We start from the raw sequence: 17,918 nt of genomic DNA, 5'->3' as shown, positions 1-17,918 counted from the left end.
CAAAACAGAACCTAAGACCTCTGAGACTACAACTTGTAGGGATCATGAGAAAGCAGGACAGGTACCAGTCTCCTCAGACAAACAAATGATGGGGGTGGATGCCACTGAACACAAACAGGGCTGGTAGAACAAGGGTTCTGAGTGAACATAGACCTTGCAAATCAAGTGGAATTGTGGCCACTCCTGCAACCCGAGGACTCAGCCTATCAAACCCTTCGTGCGATCGCTGTTCATATGTCCTTTTATCAAACACACTCCTGGAGAAATCCAGTCTTGGGGAGCACAGGAAGAAGTGTGAAGATAAGAAAGCAAAAGGTAGGAATAGACCTTTGGTGTCATTGTAGGAACTTTGTTACGTGTGTATGCAACGCAGGAAGGCCAACAGTGCACTGTATTCTTATGTCGAGAAAAAAAAAAAGAAGAAGAACAGGACTACCAAATTCTACATCAGTGTCAGATAATGAAAGACAAGGACACTGCATTCAAAGACCAGGTAGTGGAATGCTTGGATTGAGAGGGGGTGCAGTGGGGGCAGCAGACAAGACAAGGCCACTGCAGATGTCCTGCGCATGTCTGCCTGGTAGTGTGCCCAATCAGGCATTTCATGTGAGAATGAAGTTTGGGTCATGGCCAAGTTTTCAGGAACAGACTAAAGTCTTGTTTGGTGCACTACATTTTGGAGCTGAAGCTACTTTCTGATCTCCTCACAGCTTATATAAATGCATTGGGGAGGGGTTTGGAGGATGAATGGAGGGTTTACTCTACTCTGTTGCATGAGTGCATGGAAGAACATAGACAGCCACCCATTTTCAGGTGCCATTCTGCTTGACTTGCTTGAGCCACCAGGCCTTGGGTTTGAAAAAAGAAAGTTCTTGACTGGGAAACATTTTCTCGGGGAGCAAAACAAACATAGAAAAGCCCAATCAGTTTGGACTCATTTGAAACACAGTCTTTGTAGAGAGAAAGGTTAATAGCCTTCACAAACAGAATGACATTTCCAGTGTGTGTTTACTTTCTTTTTCCTTGCAAAGTTGAGACTAAAATCAGAAAAAGAAGAACGCATGAAGAATGCTGCTTATAACCTTGGTGTCGCAGAGGCTATAAAATCACAGAGGAATCCGAAATGCCACTTTTCTGTAAGAGTTGTTTCTGCTTCTCTCTTGCATATAACCCTCTCTGGGAATGTTTGAACCCACCCTCAGGTGGGCATATTGAAGGGATTCCTGTTGGCTTTACAAGAGTGATACTTCCTTTCTGGGTGCGAGGTCATTCCATAGAATCTTGGGCCCCTCCCCATACCCTCAGAACTGAAGTCTCCACCTCAGTAAAACCCTCAGGTGAGCTGTAGGTGCATAAGTTTCAAAAAACCTCATTTCAGATGGTAGTGAACATACTTCACCACCATTTTCATGTTTTAAGTATCTTTGGCTTCTATTTTTATCTGCCTAAATCATCCTCTTTTCAAACCATTATGTAGTTAACCTGACAACTCTTGGACTTGATAGATAGTCCATTGTATTGCCTTTGTTCACCATGCAGGGCTTTGGGCCAGGGGTAGAGCTTAGTAGAAGATTTCACACCGGTGGCCCTGGGGTTTGATTGCTGACACATACACACACACACACACACACACACACACACACACACACATACCATGGAGAAGAAAAAAATACCTGTGACCTCTGGTCAGTTCTGCTCAGAGTCACCTTGGAGCAGGTGAGATCAAAATGTAGCTGCTTCATTGGCACATCCAAAAATGACTTTTTTCTTTTAGATAGATGGAGAAAGCAACTACAGCACTGAGGCTTCCTCCAGTGTGGTGGGTGTAGGGCTGAAACCCAGGTCTCACCAATGACAAAGCAGTCACTGTATAAGCCAGATATTTTGCTAGCTCATCAGTTGTTTTCTTGCTTGTCTCAAAGAAATGAACTGCTCCTCTTTCATCGTAGAATCCATACTATTTTGATAACCGACCAGCAAGTGCTGCTATTGTCACTGAAAAGAAAAACGAGTTTACTAAGAACCTTCTCAAACAAATAGATGTCAATAGTAAACTGGCCAAGAAAAAGAAAGAAAACCAGAAAGTCTTGGAGCAACTAGAATGGCTGCAACTCAAACAAGAGTGAGTTTTGGTGGACTTGCAGGGAGACTCCGGTGGGGAAGGGTTGGGCAGCACAACTAGTGCTGCAGCACATCTCAGCCAGCCAACCAGGATCCCCACACAGCCCGTCATCGCCACCATGCTTAGTGTCAGAACAGCCTTGGAGGCCAGGTACAGTTGTCAGTTGGGATCATGGCCTTTGGCTTTGTGGTCAGTGGTGTGAGTAGAGGAAGAAGGGGCCAGTCTGATGCAGGGACCCTTCCTAGTGTAGGTTTATCATCAGTCTGTTGGGAGCCCAGGACCCAGGGTCAGGAGTGTGGGGGCCCAGACTAGAAGCAGGGGCCAGGCCATCATGGAAAGTCTTCCACATACTCATACCTGCCATTCTCCTGTAGCTCAGCCTGGGATGAACATTTCTCTCAATTCCCAGTCCTGAGGAAAGAGAGTGTTTGCTTGCACTTGGCCTGAGGCTGAGCATTTGAGCCAGGGAGGAGGTCAGGAGAGCAGTGAAGGAAACTGCTGTGGGGAAGACCCCCCCAAATGGAGGTAATTCCTGCCTCCATAAAGCTAGTCTCTCTCTCTCTCTCCCTTGCTCCCTCCTTTCCTCCCTCCCTCCATTCCTTTCTTATTTGCCACTATGGTTATTTGGGGCCTGTTGCCCTGATGCTTCACTATTTCTGACAGTCCTTTCTCCCATCTAAGTACTAACCAGGTCCCACCCTGCTTAGATTCTGAGATCAGATGAGATCAGGCGTGTTCAGGGTGGTATGGCCATAGACCTGACAGTCCTTCCTTTGATAGACTATGAGAGCTAGAGAGAAGACAGTGAGAGAGAGAGAGAGACAGAAATAGAGAGAGAGAGAACTGGAGAGACACCTGCAGCACTGTTCCACTGCTTGTGAAGCACCTCCCTTGTAGGTGAGGACTGTGAGCCTTTGCACATGGCAGCATGTGTGCTCTCCTAGATGAGACACCACCAGGCTCCAAGGCCTGTCTCTATCAGGTGCAATGGAAGCTTCCAGAAGGAAGTACCAGCTTTTATTTTCTTGGAACTTATTCCCACTATTACTTGTTAGGTGTGTTTTGATGATGTTGGTCTCCATTAGAATAAACCTTGGCCTCACCTCCTCCTCTTCCAATTATCAGGATTGATGAACAAAAAGCTGAACTGGAGAAACATCAATTTGAGGAGAGAGAAATGTATAAGAAAGCACTGGAATACCAGGTAAGTGGACGGGTTGCTATTTTGAGAACTGTACACTGCTTCCTAGCACTCTGAACGTAGGTGTGTGGAGGGTAGAATACTGGGCCCCCACCCACCTACCAGGTTTCCTCATGAGAGTTTGGGTGCCCTGGCTCCTTCCTATAAACAGTGGGTCTGTCAGTGTACCCCAATGCTGCAGCCTTCACACTGACTCTCTCTGTTCCAGCTGAAACACAGGCCTTCCAGACTGCCCATCTACAAGCCCATGGGCACCTTCACCAACTTTGGGCAGAATGAAAAGACCCTGGAGGCCGAGAAGCGGCAGAGAAATATTGAATACATGAAGCAGCAGGTGGAAGCCGCGGCAGGCCACAGAAGACAGCATATCCTCAGCTAAATAAAAAATCTGCAGCAAGAAAAAGAAATGCTCCAGAAAAACCAAGAAAAGTAAGGGGCCTGGCCCTTCCTTCCCCACCATAACCCTCTCCTCCTTTCTATCCCTCTCCTCCCCCAGCCCTTGACACCAACCTTAGTAGAAACATGTGTGGACACGTGGAGAGTCATGACTGACCCTAGCTCACCCCAGCCTGCTTCTCATCTCTGCTCCCCAGTCAACTTCTGAGGCTGTTGCATGTCACAAACCACCTTATGGGATGAGTATAAATACAATATGAGTATAAATACAATAGTTTGCACATGCATAGCATTTCTCAGTTTTCCACATAACAATGCAAACCGCACTAGATGCTCTGTCATCATTTTTGGACATGGACACTGCCCCCCCCCACTGCACCCCAGAGTCTTTTACTTTGGTGCAATACAAAAACTGCAGTTCTGGTTCTACTTGTGCTTTCTCTTCTGATACTGTTTTTCAACTTCTGCCTGGGAGTGAGATCTTCCCATATTCATCCTGTTTCTGACTTATTTAATTTAACCTGATTTCTTCACACTCCATCCAAGATGGGCTGAAAATGGTGAAGTCACCATTTTTTTTTATTATCACTGAATAGTATTCCATTGTGTATATAGACCACAACTTGCTCAGCCACTCATCTGTTGGACACCTGGGTTGCTTCCAGGTTCTGGCTATTACAAATTGTGCTGCTTAGGAACATATGTGTACACAGATCCTTTTGGATGTGTGTGTTGGGTTCCTTAGGATATATCCCCAGGAGGGGATTTGCAGGATCATAGGGTAGGTTCATGAGATGAGTTTTTAGATTAATTAAAGGAAACAAACATCTTTTGACGGAAAGAGGGTTTTCATTGACAGAAAGAGGGTTTCTTTCGGCTAAAAGCAAGCAGTCTTGGACCCCTCAGCTAGGGTTCCCTGTATCTGCTCATGTTACTGACTCTTTTTCTTTCTTTTTTTTTGAAAAATTTTTATTTATTTTGGGTAGAGATTGGGAGAAAAACAGAGAGAAACCTGTTGTACTTCCTAATTGAAGTTGGGGACCGGAGGCTTGAACCCAGGTCCTTGCACACTGCAATGTGTGCCTTCAACTAGGTGCACCACTACCTGGCCTCCAACTTTACCTCTTACTCGAAAGAGTGAGAGCAAAACCAGATTTCCCACTGAATCCAAAGGAGAGAGGACTGGGGGGAGACGGTGGCAGTGGATGGAGTCAGACTCTTGCCTTCCCTCCAGGCATTTAGCAGAAAGATGTGCAGAAGAGGATCGAAGGAACACCATCAATCAACACCTGAGAAAAGAATGGGATAAAGATGTTGTGCTGAAGCATCAGCGAGATGAAGATGCCAAGGCCTTTGACAAGTAATTGCCTTCTAGGGTTGCAAGTTGCCTCCTCTCCCCATTTCCTCCACTCTTATCTGTGGGTCTATAGAGCTTCATGCAAATGAGTGGGGATTCCCAAGAGAACTCCATGGAGGGACAGAAGTCTGGGCTTAGTGTGGCGACAGCTGTGCTGCCTGCTAAATGTCTGCCAACTGTGTTTTGGTCTGCCTCTACTCAAGGGAGCTTCATTTTAATTTTGTGGAGGGTGCAGGGCATTTCTCTTTGGAAATAACAAGTTTGAAGCAGGGAGAGTGACTTTCCATCCTTGGCTTATGGAATGTTCTGTTCAAAAAGCAGAGCTGAGGAATCAAGGGTAAATGGGCAGTCAGTTAGGAATGGAGTCATGGGTAATGGATGCTATACAAAGTGAGACACCCAGCAGGGAACAGGCCCAGACCATCCTCCCAGAGGGTGCCTGTCCTGTCTTCTCAGCCCTTTCTCTCTACTCACCACCAGGAGCAGAGCCTCTAGCCCTGGTCCATGGAGGTTGACAGTTAGCCTGAGAAAGGCTGATGATCTTTTGTTTTATTTTCATTTGTCAATGGGGAAAGTTAACATGTGCCTGACTGAGAAGGTGAAAAACTTGCCAAAACAGATGGAGCCTATCCCTTCAGATGTTATCAAAGCCTCAATATGACAAACTTTTTTTTTTCATGAACCTTAGGTCAGGCTTATAGTGGAGCTGGGAATTAAACTGAAAATTAAAAGGAAATGAAAGTCACTTGCAGAACGACTGGGCTATATCGGTAGCCCCAAATATTCTAAATGACCAATGAATGAATTGTTATCATGGCTAACCCATGGATAAGTCTTCCTCCTCCTTCTTCTCCTCCTACTCTTCTTCCTCTCTCTACTCCTCCTTCACTCCTACACCTTCATTCACTCTAATGATGATACGGATGATTGAGCCTGGGACCTCAGAGCCTCAGACATGCAAGTCTTTTGCACAACTGCCATGCTAGCTTTCCCACTGGGATACAATCTGTTCTAGAGAAGATGTTTTGATTTTAGTGGAAGGTGTTTCCTCCCCCACTCCCATGTAGGGCCCATCATTTGTGGCACTGAGTGAGAGGAGAAGGGCAGGCTGGGGGCAAGGGGAACAGGTACTGGGGGGGGGTCACTGTCCTTGTCTCCTTTTCACAGTTTTGAGGAAGGCCTCTCACCATCACATGTGCTTTTTCCACTTCAGGGCACCAGACAAACTATTTATTTTGGATCAGTGCAATGACTACAAACGCTGTAAAGAGTGTCAGAGAGACCCGTCCAACAAGGGCAAGACCCACTTCTGGCCCTACAACAAACACTTGCCAGGGTCTCTCATGCTCATGTGAAGCCAGAGTCCGGTCCTCGCCTCCCAGTTGTCTTGGGACTCCAGCAGGATGCCACCTGGGAGCTTGCAGAGAAGATTGTATCTGTCCTCCCTCCTTTTGTGAAACCATGTGTGCCTGATCACCCCCAGCCACACCCCAGTCCACCTGCACCCCAGAACATAATGTAACAGCTGTGGGGAGGAGTTATGTACCCTCACCCTAGGGTGGAGTGCTGTCCTCCACCCCCACCCCGGACACCAGTCCAGCCTCAACCTCACAGCACCTGCTGCCAGGGTGGCAGGGGAGAAGGCACCCAGCCTCACCTGAGCTGTGGTGCTCTGTCCTCAAACCCACCCCCCCACCCACAGCCCCTTCCCTCACAGTCGACTTCATCCCTCCCCTGGCCATCCCTTCATACCCCAGTTGACCCTTACCCCAGCCTGCAGTCTATCTCCCTTTTCCCCATCCACCACCCTCCCCTCATCCACCACCCACCCTGCAGTCCACCCCCTTGCCCCCATCCACCACCCTCCCCTCATCCACCAACCACCCTGCAGTCCACCCCCTTCCCCCCATCCACCACCCTCCCCTCATCCACCACCCACCCTGCAATCCACCTCCCTTGCCCCAGTCCACGTCCACGTCCACTCAGAGCCCACTACCTACCTCCATCAGTCAGTCCACCCTTACCCCACAGCACCCTGGCTGTGGTGTGCTGTCCTCACCCTCAGTCTACCCCCTGCGCCAGTCTACCAATCCCCCTCCAAAGCCACACCTCTCCCTTATTGCACCCCTCCCCTCCAAGTTCACCAACACACACCAGTCCATCCAGCTCACCCCTACTGGACTCCCCACTATCAAAGCACCCAACCATTACTCCACCCTCCCTCCACCCTCATTTTCTGTCCTTTCTCAGCCCTAAAGGTACGCACTGTCAGATGGCTGGGGAAAGCCACCTAGCCTCCATTTGGCTTTGGTGTATTGCCTCCCCCGACCAGTGCAACCAAAGTTCACCTTTTTGGAACCCCCTCTCTAAGTCCAGCCTCCTCCCTTCACCTTCCCTGTCCCTCCTCATCCACTGTGCCTGCTGCCAGGGAGGAGACACCCAGCCTCACCCTGACTGATGTTTCAGCCTCCTCCTCCCACCAGTCCTCTCCCCTGCCTCATTAGACCCCCTCGCACTCCCATTAGTCCACCCTCCCTCCAACCCCCACTTGTGCATCCCCTTCCTCTAACCACACCCCTCCTCCCCTCCATCCAACTCTCCTGCCATTAGCCCACCCTCTGCCCACCCCACCCCCCAGTCCACCCTCAACCCCACAGCACCTGCTACCAGGACATCTGAGGACAAGGCACCCAGCCTAACACTGGCTGTGCTGTGCTGTTTTCGACCCTGGCCCCCACCACTGCACCCCTCCCCCCACTCAAAACTCCTCCACCCTCCTGTGCTCCTTCCACCACCCCATCTCTCTTCTACCTCCAGGCCCACAATACCTGCTGCCAGAGCAGCTGGGAGGCACCCAGCTTCCCTGGCAGCCAGGGCCATGGGGTTGAAGGTGGACAGGAGATGGGGTGGTGGTGAAAGGAGGGTAGTTGGGGTGAAAGGGTGTTGAGTGTGTTGGAGGGGTGGAGTGGTGGGAGGTGGGCATTGAGGACCAGGACTGAACATCACAGCCAGTTAGGCTGGGTGCCTTCTCCTCAGCTGTCCTGGTAGCAAGGCCTGGGGGTTAGGGGTAGACTGGGGGGAGGGGAGGTTGAGGGAGGATTCACCCCACTCAACAACCCCTTACTCCAACTCCCTACTCCCACCACTGAACCTGCCCCTACCCCTTTCATCACCCCCAACCCATCCACAAACCTTACACACTCCCAGTGCACCCTCAGGGCAGCTGGGGAGAAGGCACCAGTCAGACTGGATGTGGTGAACTCTCCTCACTCCCTTCACCCACCAGTCCTCCCCTCTCCTGGCCTCAGATCCCCTCAGACTAGTCCAGCACCACAGCAAACCCCCAGTCTACTGTCAACCTCAGGATACCAGGACAGCTGGTGAGAGTGCTCCCAGACTAACTCTGGATTATGCATCTGTCCTCACCCCCCACCCCACACCAGACCACTCTCATCCCTCCCACTCAACTCCCCTATCACCCAGTCTAAACCCCTTGCCCAACCCTCCCCATTCCTCTATTCTAGCCCATCCCCATCCCACCCCTCCCCCACTCAAATCCCACAACTCCCCACTCTACTCCTCCCTGAACCCACCCCCTCACCATTACCCCTCCCCCCCCACTTCAACCCTCTCCCATTCCATTCCCTCCCCCACCTTACCCCTCCCCCATCCCACTCCTTCCCACTTTACCCCCTCCCCCATTCCACTGATTCTCCCCCACTCTACCCCTCCCCAACCCACTCCCTTTCCAATTCCACCTCTCTCCCCCCACTCCAACCCTCCCCATTTCATCTCACTCCACCAACCTCCTTTCCCCCACTCCACACCCTCCCCTTAGTCCACGCCAACCCCTCTGGCCCCTTAGTGCAGCCTCCTATCCTCCAAGCTCACCCTAGACCCTTTATCACTGAATTCCAGGGCAGCTGGGGAGGGTGACCCCAGTCTTACCCGGAGCTGTGGAGTGCTGTCTTCATTCTCATGCCCTTGGCACCCAGTCCATGCTCCCCACAGCATCTGCTGCCAAAGAAGCTGGGGAAGAGGCACCCAGCCTCACCTTGCCTGGGGTGCATCCCTGCTTGTGCCTGTACCCTCCTTGTGTATCACCCACAATCTTTTCTAAAAAAGCGCAACCTCCTCTTGGAATTGATGTTAAAATAATAAAACGTTTCTATGTGCCTGCTTGCTCTTAATATTTTTTTTCTTTTCTTTTTTTTTTTTGTTCATCAAGACTTAACCACACTGGGCTAACTTATTAAGAGAGAGAAGCAGCACTGACTTTCCCTCAATTCTGTGGGTGCCAGATTTGAACCAGGGTCATGCACGTGACAAAGCAGCACACTGTTCTACTAAGCTATTTTTCCAGTTCATAATTTTTTATCTAATGTGGTGCCTTGTTCCAGGAGGAATCCAGGGGCCTCATGCCTGCTCATTGTGACTGAGCTACCTTCCTGGACAATCTGTAAGTCTGTATTTTTAGAGAGAAGACAAGATCAAAGTACTGTCCCACCTTGCATGGAGCCCCATTCAAGGCTTCAGCACTCCAGGCAATTCTGTCAGAGGGAGAGCAGGAAAGACACCAGCAGGACAGCTTCCTTCAGTGTGGTGGGGCTAGGCTCTAGCCTGGGTTGAGTATAGGGCCAAGCAGGGTTCTGTTCAGGGAAGCTTTTCTGCCAACCCTCCACTGGCCTTTATCCAGGGTGCTCCCATGTAATGGTAGGTCTCCAACTCGGGGCCTCCTACATCAAGGCTTTATCACAGCCCCCTGCTTGGTACCTGTGTGTAACAACCTTCTGTAGCTAAAGGGAAGAAATCTAAGGTCCTGTGCTTGTGTAATTGCATCGCTCAGAGGCCTCCTGGCCTCAAATGTTTCACTGTGTCCAGAGTGAGAGAGATACTAATTTTACCCTAGCACTGGTCCCCTGACCATGAATCTCCCCAGCCATTTACCATTCATGGTGCTCTCATGTGGTACAGGGGCTCGAACTCAGGGCCTTAGTATGAAAAGGTATTTTCTGCCTCTCTCCTCCAGAACAGTTACTTGTGAATCTTATCATGCCTCCCTAAGCCTGGACTTTTCTGAAGGAATGAATGTTCTGGAACACCCCCCAACCCCCATGAATCTTTCAACCCAAATCCAGGAGTCATGGGACAGAGCTATGCTTTGGGGACACTACACTGAGTGTCAGCACACTGGGAGATATGGGGAGACTAAGACCTGGACCAAAGGGGCCTGTTGTGGCTGACAGATGGCAGTGTGGCTCTAGGCAGAGCAGGCAGCAGGGGTTTCCTGAGTGTCTGCTTCCTGTGTCACACAGTGACATCACTGGCACACTCGATGTCAAGGACTGAACTCAGGATCTCATGCTTGTGACTTGTGTATTTTAGTCACTGCTCCACCACTCTGCTCTCTCAATGCTCAGCTGCATGCCCTGAACCACGCTCCTCCTGTTCAAGTGGCTCCCCACATGGCATACTTCTCTTCCCACCAGAGCCATGGGTACTGTCCGGGCTGAGCTCCAGGTGGGGCTTTTAGATTTCTCACAAGCTTAGGTTCAGGGCTGGCAACAGAAAGTCTGGAGAAATCCTTAAGCCAGATGTGGAGGGAGGTTCTAAAAAGATGGGCATTTAGGGCCTATGAGACAAGATATCTCTGGGCTTCTGCTCTTGCACAGAGAGTTTAGGGATAGACAATGACAAGGACAGCCATCAGTGGTCATCTGTATTGTGGGTGTCCCTCCCTTGCCCCTGCTCCCAGCCCTGCAGAAATGGCATCAAACCATCTGCACATTCATGAGTTCCCTAGAACAGGTGTAGCTGTCCACTGAGAAGGATTAGCCCAAAAGAGAAGGATGAATATTGGATGATCTCACTCATAGGCAAATATTAACAGTCAAGGACAGAAAGGGAAAACGCCAAGTAAATTTGAACTGCATTTCATGCATTGCACAAAAACAGCAAAGGATTCTGAGGAAGGAGGCAGCAAAAGGGCTGTGGGATGCTTGGTGTTTGGAGGGATGGTTTCTGGTGCACAGTGGAACAGAAGGACCTAAGTTAGGATTGATAATGTTCTGCAGATGAGACATTGTACGCATGTGTCAGCAACTGTCCTATAAACCACTATCCAGCCAACAAAACAGTAAAAAATTGGTTTAATCAACAATAAAGATGTAAGATATACATGTATATGTATATTAATAGAAATAACATAAGAATGTCCTTAGCATTCCTAGAATCATCAAAGTTAACTTTATTGCTCCACATTTGTTTTTTCCACCAGGGATATTTCTAGGTCTCAGTGCCTGTATGATTCCACTATTCCCTGTGGCCATTATTTTTTAAATGAGACAGAGATAGTGGGAGATAGAAGTGAGAGACAGAATTAGAGGGAGAGACAGAAGGGGAGCCAACTGCAGCACTGCTCCACTGCTCATGAAGCTCCCCCTTCAGATAGGGATCCATGGCTTGAACCTAGGTAACATATGTTCTCTGTGAGGTGAGCCACCACCTGACCCCTCTGATTTATGTTTATGGCCTGGGCTCTCACGTCCCATTTCTGGTTCCATACAGTCTTCTGTGTGTACATGTGTGCACTCACACATATGTGCATCTATAAGACACACATGTACACACATGTGCAGCCATGTCCTCACATACCTGTGTTTGCACAAACATATGTGGGAGCCCTAGGTGAGAGCATGTCTGACAGGAAGCAAGGAGGGGACAGTCCAGGCAGCACACTCCCAGCTTCCTTTGCACCATTCTCCCCTCCAAAGCCAAAGTCTGAGCCTTTGCTTGGTGGGGGTGGGGAGAGGCTGGCACTGAATAAACTCTCAGATACACTGAGCATCACCCCCTACAACAGGGAGACTCTCCAGCAGATGAGCACAGGCCTCCCAGCCCCAAGGATGTGCCTAGCATGTGCCAGAGCAGATCTGGCCCCCTTGCAATCCCCCCTCAGCATCAAAATAAATATTTAGTGAAATACAGCCATTCTTATGAATGCCCAGAGTTGTCCAGAAAGAATGCATGAAGCACGTCCAGTACAGAGTCTTCTAAGAGTGGAAGCAGCCTAAATGCCCATCAAGAAATGACAGGCTGTTGTCTGGGAGGTGGCACAGTGGATAAATCATTGGATTATCAACCATGAGGTTCTGATTATAATCCCCGGCAGCACATGCCAGAGTGGTGTCTGTTTCTTTCTCTCTCTGCCTATCTTTCTCATGAATAAATAAACAAATTCTTAAAAAAAAAAAAAAGAGATGACAGGCTGAGGACGTTCTGGGATATGTATTCCATGGAATACTACTCTTTGACCAAAAACCATGACATTGACATTGTGACCTCTGGGACAACATGGATGCAGTAGAGGTGACCATGCTTAGTGAAATAAGTAGACATCTGGATTACTTCTTATTTGGGCTCTTAGAAATCATGCTTCTGGGAGATGCGCTATAATGCAGAGGGCTCAGCACAGGTGGAACAGAGCTCAAGGACCTGCTTAAGGATCCTGGTTTGATCCCCTGTCTCCCCACCTGCAGGGGAGTCGCTTCACAAGTGGTGAAGCAGGTCTCCAGGTATCTATCTTTCTCTTTGTCTTCCCCTCCTCTCTCCCTCTCCATTTCTCTCTGTCCTATCCAACAATGATGACATCATCAACAACAACAGTAATAACTACAACAATAAAACAACAAGGACAACAAAAGGGAATAAATAAATAAATATTTTTAAAATCTTTTCTTAAAAAAGAAACTATGCTGCTGCGAACTTAGGGGTGCAGAGATCTTTTTGGGTAGGTATTCCTCCCAACCCTCTTTCATCTGAATTTCTTGGAGTCCACAGATGTGCTTTTGCCAACCCTGATGATTATTTTGAGCCCCTATAAATCTGCCCTAGAAGACTTTCAGAGTTTCCTCAGCCTGGGAATCTATTTCAGCACAGCATTCTGCCTGCTGCATGAGCGACTGCGTTCTGACCAGCAAATGGCACCAAAGACCATCAGTAGAACAGCTTCCAAGGCTGGGCCTTGGTACTGTGAGTGGCATGTTCTTTGGTGGCTGGAATCTGAATAACCCTGATAATATCCACTGCTACCTTGCACCTTGCACTGTTAACACTCAGCCTGATCGCCCAGGTCACCAAGTATACTTTCTCTGGGCCTCTGCACAGCACCTGATCTTAAAATAAGTTTTGGCACTCTGCTCCAGCAGTGTATATGACTTCCAGAGCCTCCAGACCTTTTGGTACCCTAGGGTGCCATCTGAGGCTACATTTGAAGGGAGAAGTTACCCCCCCACCCCCACCCCCCACACACACTACAGCCCAGAACCTCAAATGATGAACAACATGTCTTGAACCCTACAACAGAAAGTTTGGGTGTTTTTTTTCCAACAGTGACTTTCATGGAGCAGGGGCTCTTGGATCACATATTAAGGACTTAAAAATAGAAAGGAGGACCAGCAGTTGGCTCACCTGGTAGAGTGTACACATTACCATGTATAAGGACCTGGGTTCAAGTCCCCCAGTTACCATAAGGGAGTTTCTGCAGAGGGGTGGGGTCTTCTGTGGTGGTGGAACAGTACTGTGGTATCTCTCCTTCCCTCGCTGTCTTTAATTCTCTATCTCAAGGAACAAATGGTCACTAGGAGCAGTGGAGTCATGCAGGCACTGAGCCCCAGTGATAACCCTGATGGCAGAGAGAGGGAGGGAGACAGGTAGTGAAAGAGACTGTAGCACCTCCGGTGTGGTGGGGGCTGGGCTCAAACCTGGGTTGTGCACAGGAGAAAGGAACGCACTATCCGAATGAGCTATTTTGCCTGTCTCCCTCAAAGCCCCCACCCTAACCCTGTTTCTTTCTTATATTTATATAAAATTTCTTGTACATATATTTCATGTGTATATATATTTCACATAAATGTAGTTTATATTTCTTTCTAACATTTACTTACTTACATTATTTTTTAAATTTCATTTTTGGGGAATTAATGTTTCACCTTCAATAGTAAATACAATAGCTTATACATGCATAACATTCCCCATTTTCCCATATAACAATACAACCCCCACCAGGTCCTCTGTCATCCTTCTTAGACCTGTATTGTCCCCACCCCACCCCCAGAGTCTTTTACTTTTTGCAATACACCAATTCCAGTTCAGGTTCTACTTGTGTTTCTTTTTCCGATCTTGTTTTTCAACTTCTGCCTGAGAGTGCGATCATCCCGTATTCATCCTTCTGTTTCTGATTTATTTCATTTAACATGAATTTTTCAAGGTCCTTCCAAGATTGGCTGAAAACAGTGAAGTCACCATTTTTTATAGCTGAGTAGTACTCCGTTGTCTATATATACAACTTGCTCATCTGTTTTTGGACACCCGGGTTGTTTCCAGGTTTTGGCTATTACAAATTGTGCTGCCAAGAACATATGCATACACAGATCTCTTTGGAGGGGTGTTTTGGCTTCCTTAGAATATATCCCCAGGAGAGGAATTGCAGGATCATAGGGTAGGTCCATTTCTAGCCTTCTGAGAGTTCTCCAGACTGTTCTCCACAGAGGTTGAACCAATTGACATTCCCACCAGCAGTGTAAGAGGGTTCCTTTGACCCCAAACCCTCTCCAGAATTTGCTGCTGTAACCTTTTCTGATGTATGACATTCTCACAAGAGTGAAGTGGCATCTCATTATTGCCTTTATTTACATTTCTCTGACAGTCAGAGACTTTGAGCATTTTTTCATGTCTTTCTCAACCTTTTGGATCTCTTCTGTGGTGAATATTCTGTCCAAGTCTTCTCCACATTTTTGGATGGGGTTATTTGTTGTCTTGTTGTTGAGTTTGGCAAGCTCTTTATATATGTTGGTTATTTAACTCTTGTCTGATGTATGGCATGTAAAGATCTTCTCCCATTCTGTGAGGTGTCTCTTGGTTTGGTAGTGGTTTCTTTTGCTGTGAACAACACAGATGTTTTTGTATAGGTGCGTTGGGTTCCTCAGGATATATCCCCAGGAGAGAAATTGCAGTATCATAGGGTAAGTCCATTTCTAGCCTTCTAAGAGTTCTCTAGACTCTTCTCCACAGAGGTTGAACTAATTGACATTCCCACCAGCAGTGCAGGAATGTTCCTTGGTCTCTACAACCTCTCCAGCATTTGCTGCTGTTACGTTGTCATTTTAAAAATAATTATTTATCTAAAAGGAAACATTGACAAAACCATAGAATAAGAGGGATACAGCTTTTCACAGTTCCCACCACCATACCTCCGAATCCCATCCCTTCCTCTGATGTCTTTCCTCTTCTTTAACCCCTTGGGAGTATAAACTCAATATCCTTGTGGGTTGCAGAAGGATAAAGGTCTGGGTTCTATAGTTGATTCCCTGCTGAACATGGGCATTGACAAGTCAATCCATACTCCCAGCCTGTTTCTCTTTCCCTACGAGGAAGGGTTATGGGGGAGCATAGCTCCAAGATACATTGGTGGGATTGTCTGTCCAGGGAAGTCTGGTCACATCCTCCTGGCATCTGGAACCTGGTGGCTGAAAAGAGAGTTAATATACAAAGCCAAACAAATTGTTGACCATTCATGGACCTAAAGTCTGGAATAGTGCAGATGAAGAGTTGGGGGGGTCCTCCATTTTGTAGATAGCTAGTAGGCATAATTTAGTTATATTTCAAAGGGCAAAGGGCCTGTAGCTATACTAGTGTTTTCTTTTTTGTTTTTGTTGTTTTTGCCTGAGTCTGAAATCTGATATGCAGGAGGATCCTAATTATTGTCTGGAGAGATGATGTCATGGCTGGTAAAAGGATCAGAAAGCTGGATCAGGGAAGAGAGTACCTCCCTAATATGGGACAAGGCTATAAATATTACTCAAACTCCAGTGATGTTATGTTGTCTGGGGCCCATAATTAGCTTATTTGCCTGTGTGACCTCTTCATTCCTCTAGATCTGATCTCACATTCTGTGGGCATGACAGGAGTGCTGTTACTTTTTCTGATGTATGACATTCTCACAGGAGTGAAGTGGTATCTGATTGATGTCTTTATTTGCATTTCTCTGACAATCTAACACTTGGAGCATTTTTTCATGTGTTTCTCGGACCTTTTGGTTCTCTTCTGTAGTGAATATTCTGTCCATTTCCTCCCTCCATTTTTGGATGCGGTTATTTATTTTCTTGTTTTTGAGTTTGGAAAGCTCTTTATATATTCTGGTTATTAGCCTATTGTCTGATGTATGGCCTGTAAAGATCTTCTCCCATTCTGTAAGGGGTCTCTTGGTTTGGTAGTGGTTTCCTTTGCTGTGCGGAAGCTTTTTAATTTGATGTAGTCCCTTAGGTTTATACTTGCTTTAGTCTTCTTTGTAGTTGGATTAGTTTCACTGAGAATGTCTTTAAAATTTATGTGAAAAACATTTCTGCCAATATTTTCCTCTGTCTGATAGTTTGTGGTCTAACCTCCAAGTCCTTGATCCACTTGGAATTTACTTTTGTGTTTGGTGAACTATATCAGTTCAGTTTCATTCTTCTGTATGTTTCAACCCATTCTTTCCAAAACCATTTGTTGAAGAGATTCTGTTTTCCCAATTTAATAGTCTGGTAACCTTTGTCAAAGATTAGATGCCCGTAAGTGTGGGGGTTTACATCTGGGCTCTCAATTCTATTCCACTGGTCAGTGTGTCTATTCATGTTTCAGTACCAAGAATTTTTTATGATAGTGGTCCTATAATACAATTTGAGATCTGGGAGGATGATGTCTCCAGTCCTGTTCTTTCTTCTCAAGACTGTTTTTGTAATTCTAGGTCTTTTCTGGTTCCAGATAAACATTTATAGCATTTGCTCTATTCTCTTAAAAATGTTTTTGGGATCATGATGGGGATAGCATTAAATTTGTATATGACTCTGGGGGGCTAGTATATAAATTTTGATGATGTGAATTCTTCCAACCCATGAACATGGAATGTCTTTCCACTTCTTGGTGTCTTTTTTTATTTCCTTGAGTAGTGACTCATAATTTTTAGTAAGCAAGACTTTCACTTCTTTCATTAGATTTATTCCTAGATATTTTGTGAATTTTTTTTGTTACTATAGTAAAATGCCTGATTTATAGGGCCAGAACTTCCAACACTATGTTGAATAGTACATTAGAATCATAAAATCTGGAAGAAAGTATTCCAGTGTCTTCAATATTTTGGAAGACTTTTAACAGTAGAGGTGTTAGTTCTTCTTTGAATGTTTTGTAGAATTCATTTGTAAAACCATCTGGACCAGGACTTTTATTTTTGGGAATGTTTTTTGACAACTGTTTCAAATTCACTAGCTGTGATGGGCCTGTTCGTTTTGTCTACTTCCATTTATTTAATTTTGGAAGTTTGTAGGTATGTAGGAAATTGTCCATTTTCTCCAGGTTCTCTATCTTGGTGGCATATATTTTTTCATAAACGCCTCCACATGATATCTTGAATTTCTGCAGTGTCTTTTGTGATATCTCTTTTTCATTTATGATCCGATTTATTTGGTTCTTCTCCCTTTTCTGTTTTCTGAGTCTGGCTAAAGGCTTGTCAATTTTGTTCACTCTTTCGAAGAACCAACATTTGTTTTCATTGATCTTTGTGTCATTTTCTTATTTTCAATCTTATTTATTTCTGCCCTAATTTTAATGATTTCTTTCCTTTTGTTTGCTTTATAGTTCCTTTGATTTTCTTCTTCTAGGTCTTTAACATATGCAATCAGGTTGTTCATTTGTGCTTTTTCTTGTTACCTTATATGTGCTTGTGTGGATAAGAACCTCCACTCAGTATAACAATACCTGTATTCCAAGTATTTTGATAGCTCGTGTCTTAAATTTTATTGACCTCT

General features: G+C 46.5%; 1 protein-coding gene and 1 pseudogene across 1 annotated transcript; one reads left to right on the top strand and one right to left on the bottom strand.

Moving 5' to 3' along the window:
* The first annotated feature begins 878 nt into the window (after positions 1-878).
* LOC132533703 (coiled-coil domain-containing protein 81-like) lies at positions 879-3,380 on the top strand. The gene is made up of 3 exons (XM_060175770.1): positions 879-1,136; positions 1,950-2,122; positions 3,248-3,380. Exons 1-3 carry the CDS (start codon positions 1,062-1,064, stop codon positions 3,378-3,380), a joined length of 381 nt encoding a protein of 126 aa, XP_060031753.1. The 5' UTR covers positions 879-1,061.
* A 9,585-nt stretch (positions 3,381-12,965) lies between these two features.
* The window catches only part of LOC132533702 (NADP-dependent malic enzyme, mitochondrial-like), a 138,221-nt pseudogene continuing 133,268 nt past the window's right edge, over positions 12,966-17,918 (bottom strand).

This window comes from Erinaceus europaeus, chromosome 17 (genome assembly GCF_950295315.1).
Source record: "Erinaceus europaeus chromosome 17, mEriEur2.1, whole genome shotgun sequence".
NCBI classification, from domain to species: domain Eukaryota; kingdom Metazoa; phylum Chordata; class Mammalia; order Eulipotyphla; family Erinaceidae; genus Erinaceus; species Erinaceus europaeus.
The sequence above is the reverse complement of the archived record's forward strand: the minus strand, read 5'-3'. Positions and strand labels throughout refer to the sequence as shown.

Coding starts and splice junctions, on each gene's coding strand:
- LOC132533703 (XM_060175770.1), top strand. CDS start 1,062: ATGAAGAATGCTGCTTATAACCTTGGTGTCGCAGAGGCTATAAAATCA. Junction 1,137..1,949: donor ATCCGAAATGCCACTTTTCT/GTAAGAGTTGTT, acceptor CTTTCATCGTAG/AATCCATACTATTTTGATAA. Junction 2,123..3,247: donor TGGCTGCAACTCAAACAAGA/GTGAGTTTTGGT, acceptor TCCAATTATCAG/GATTGATGAACAAAAAGCTG.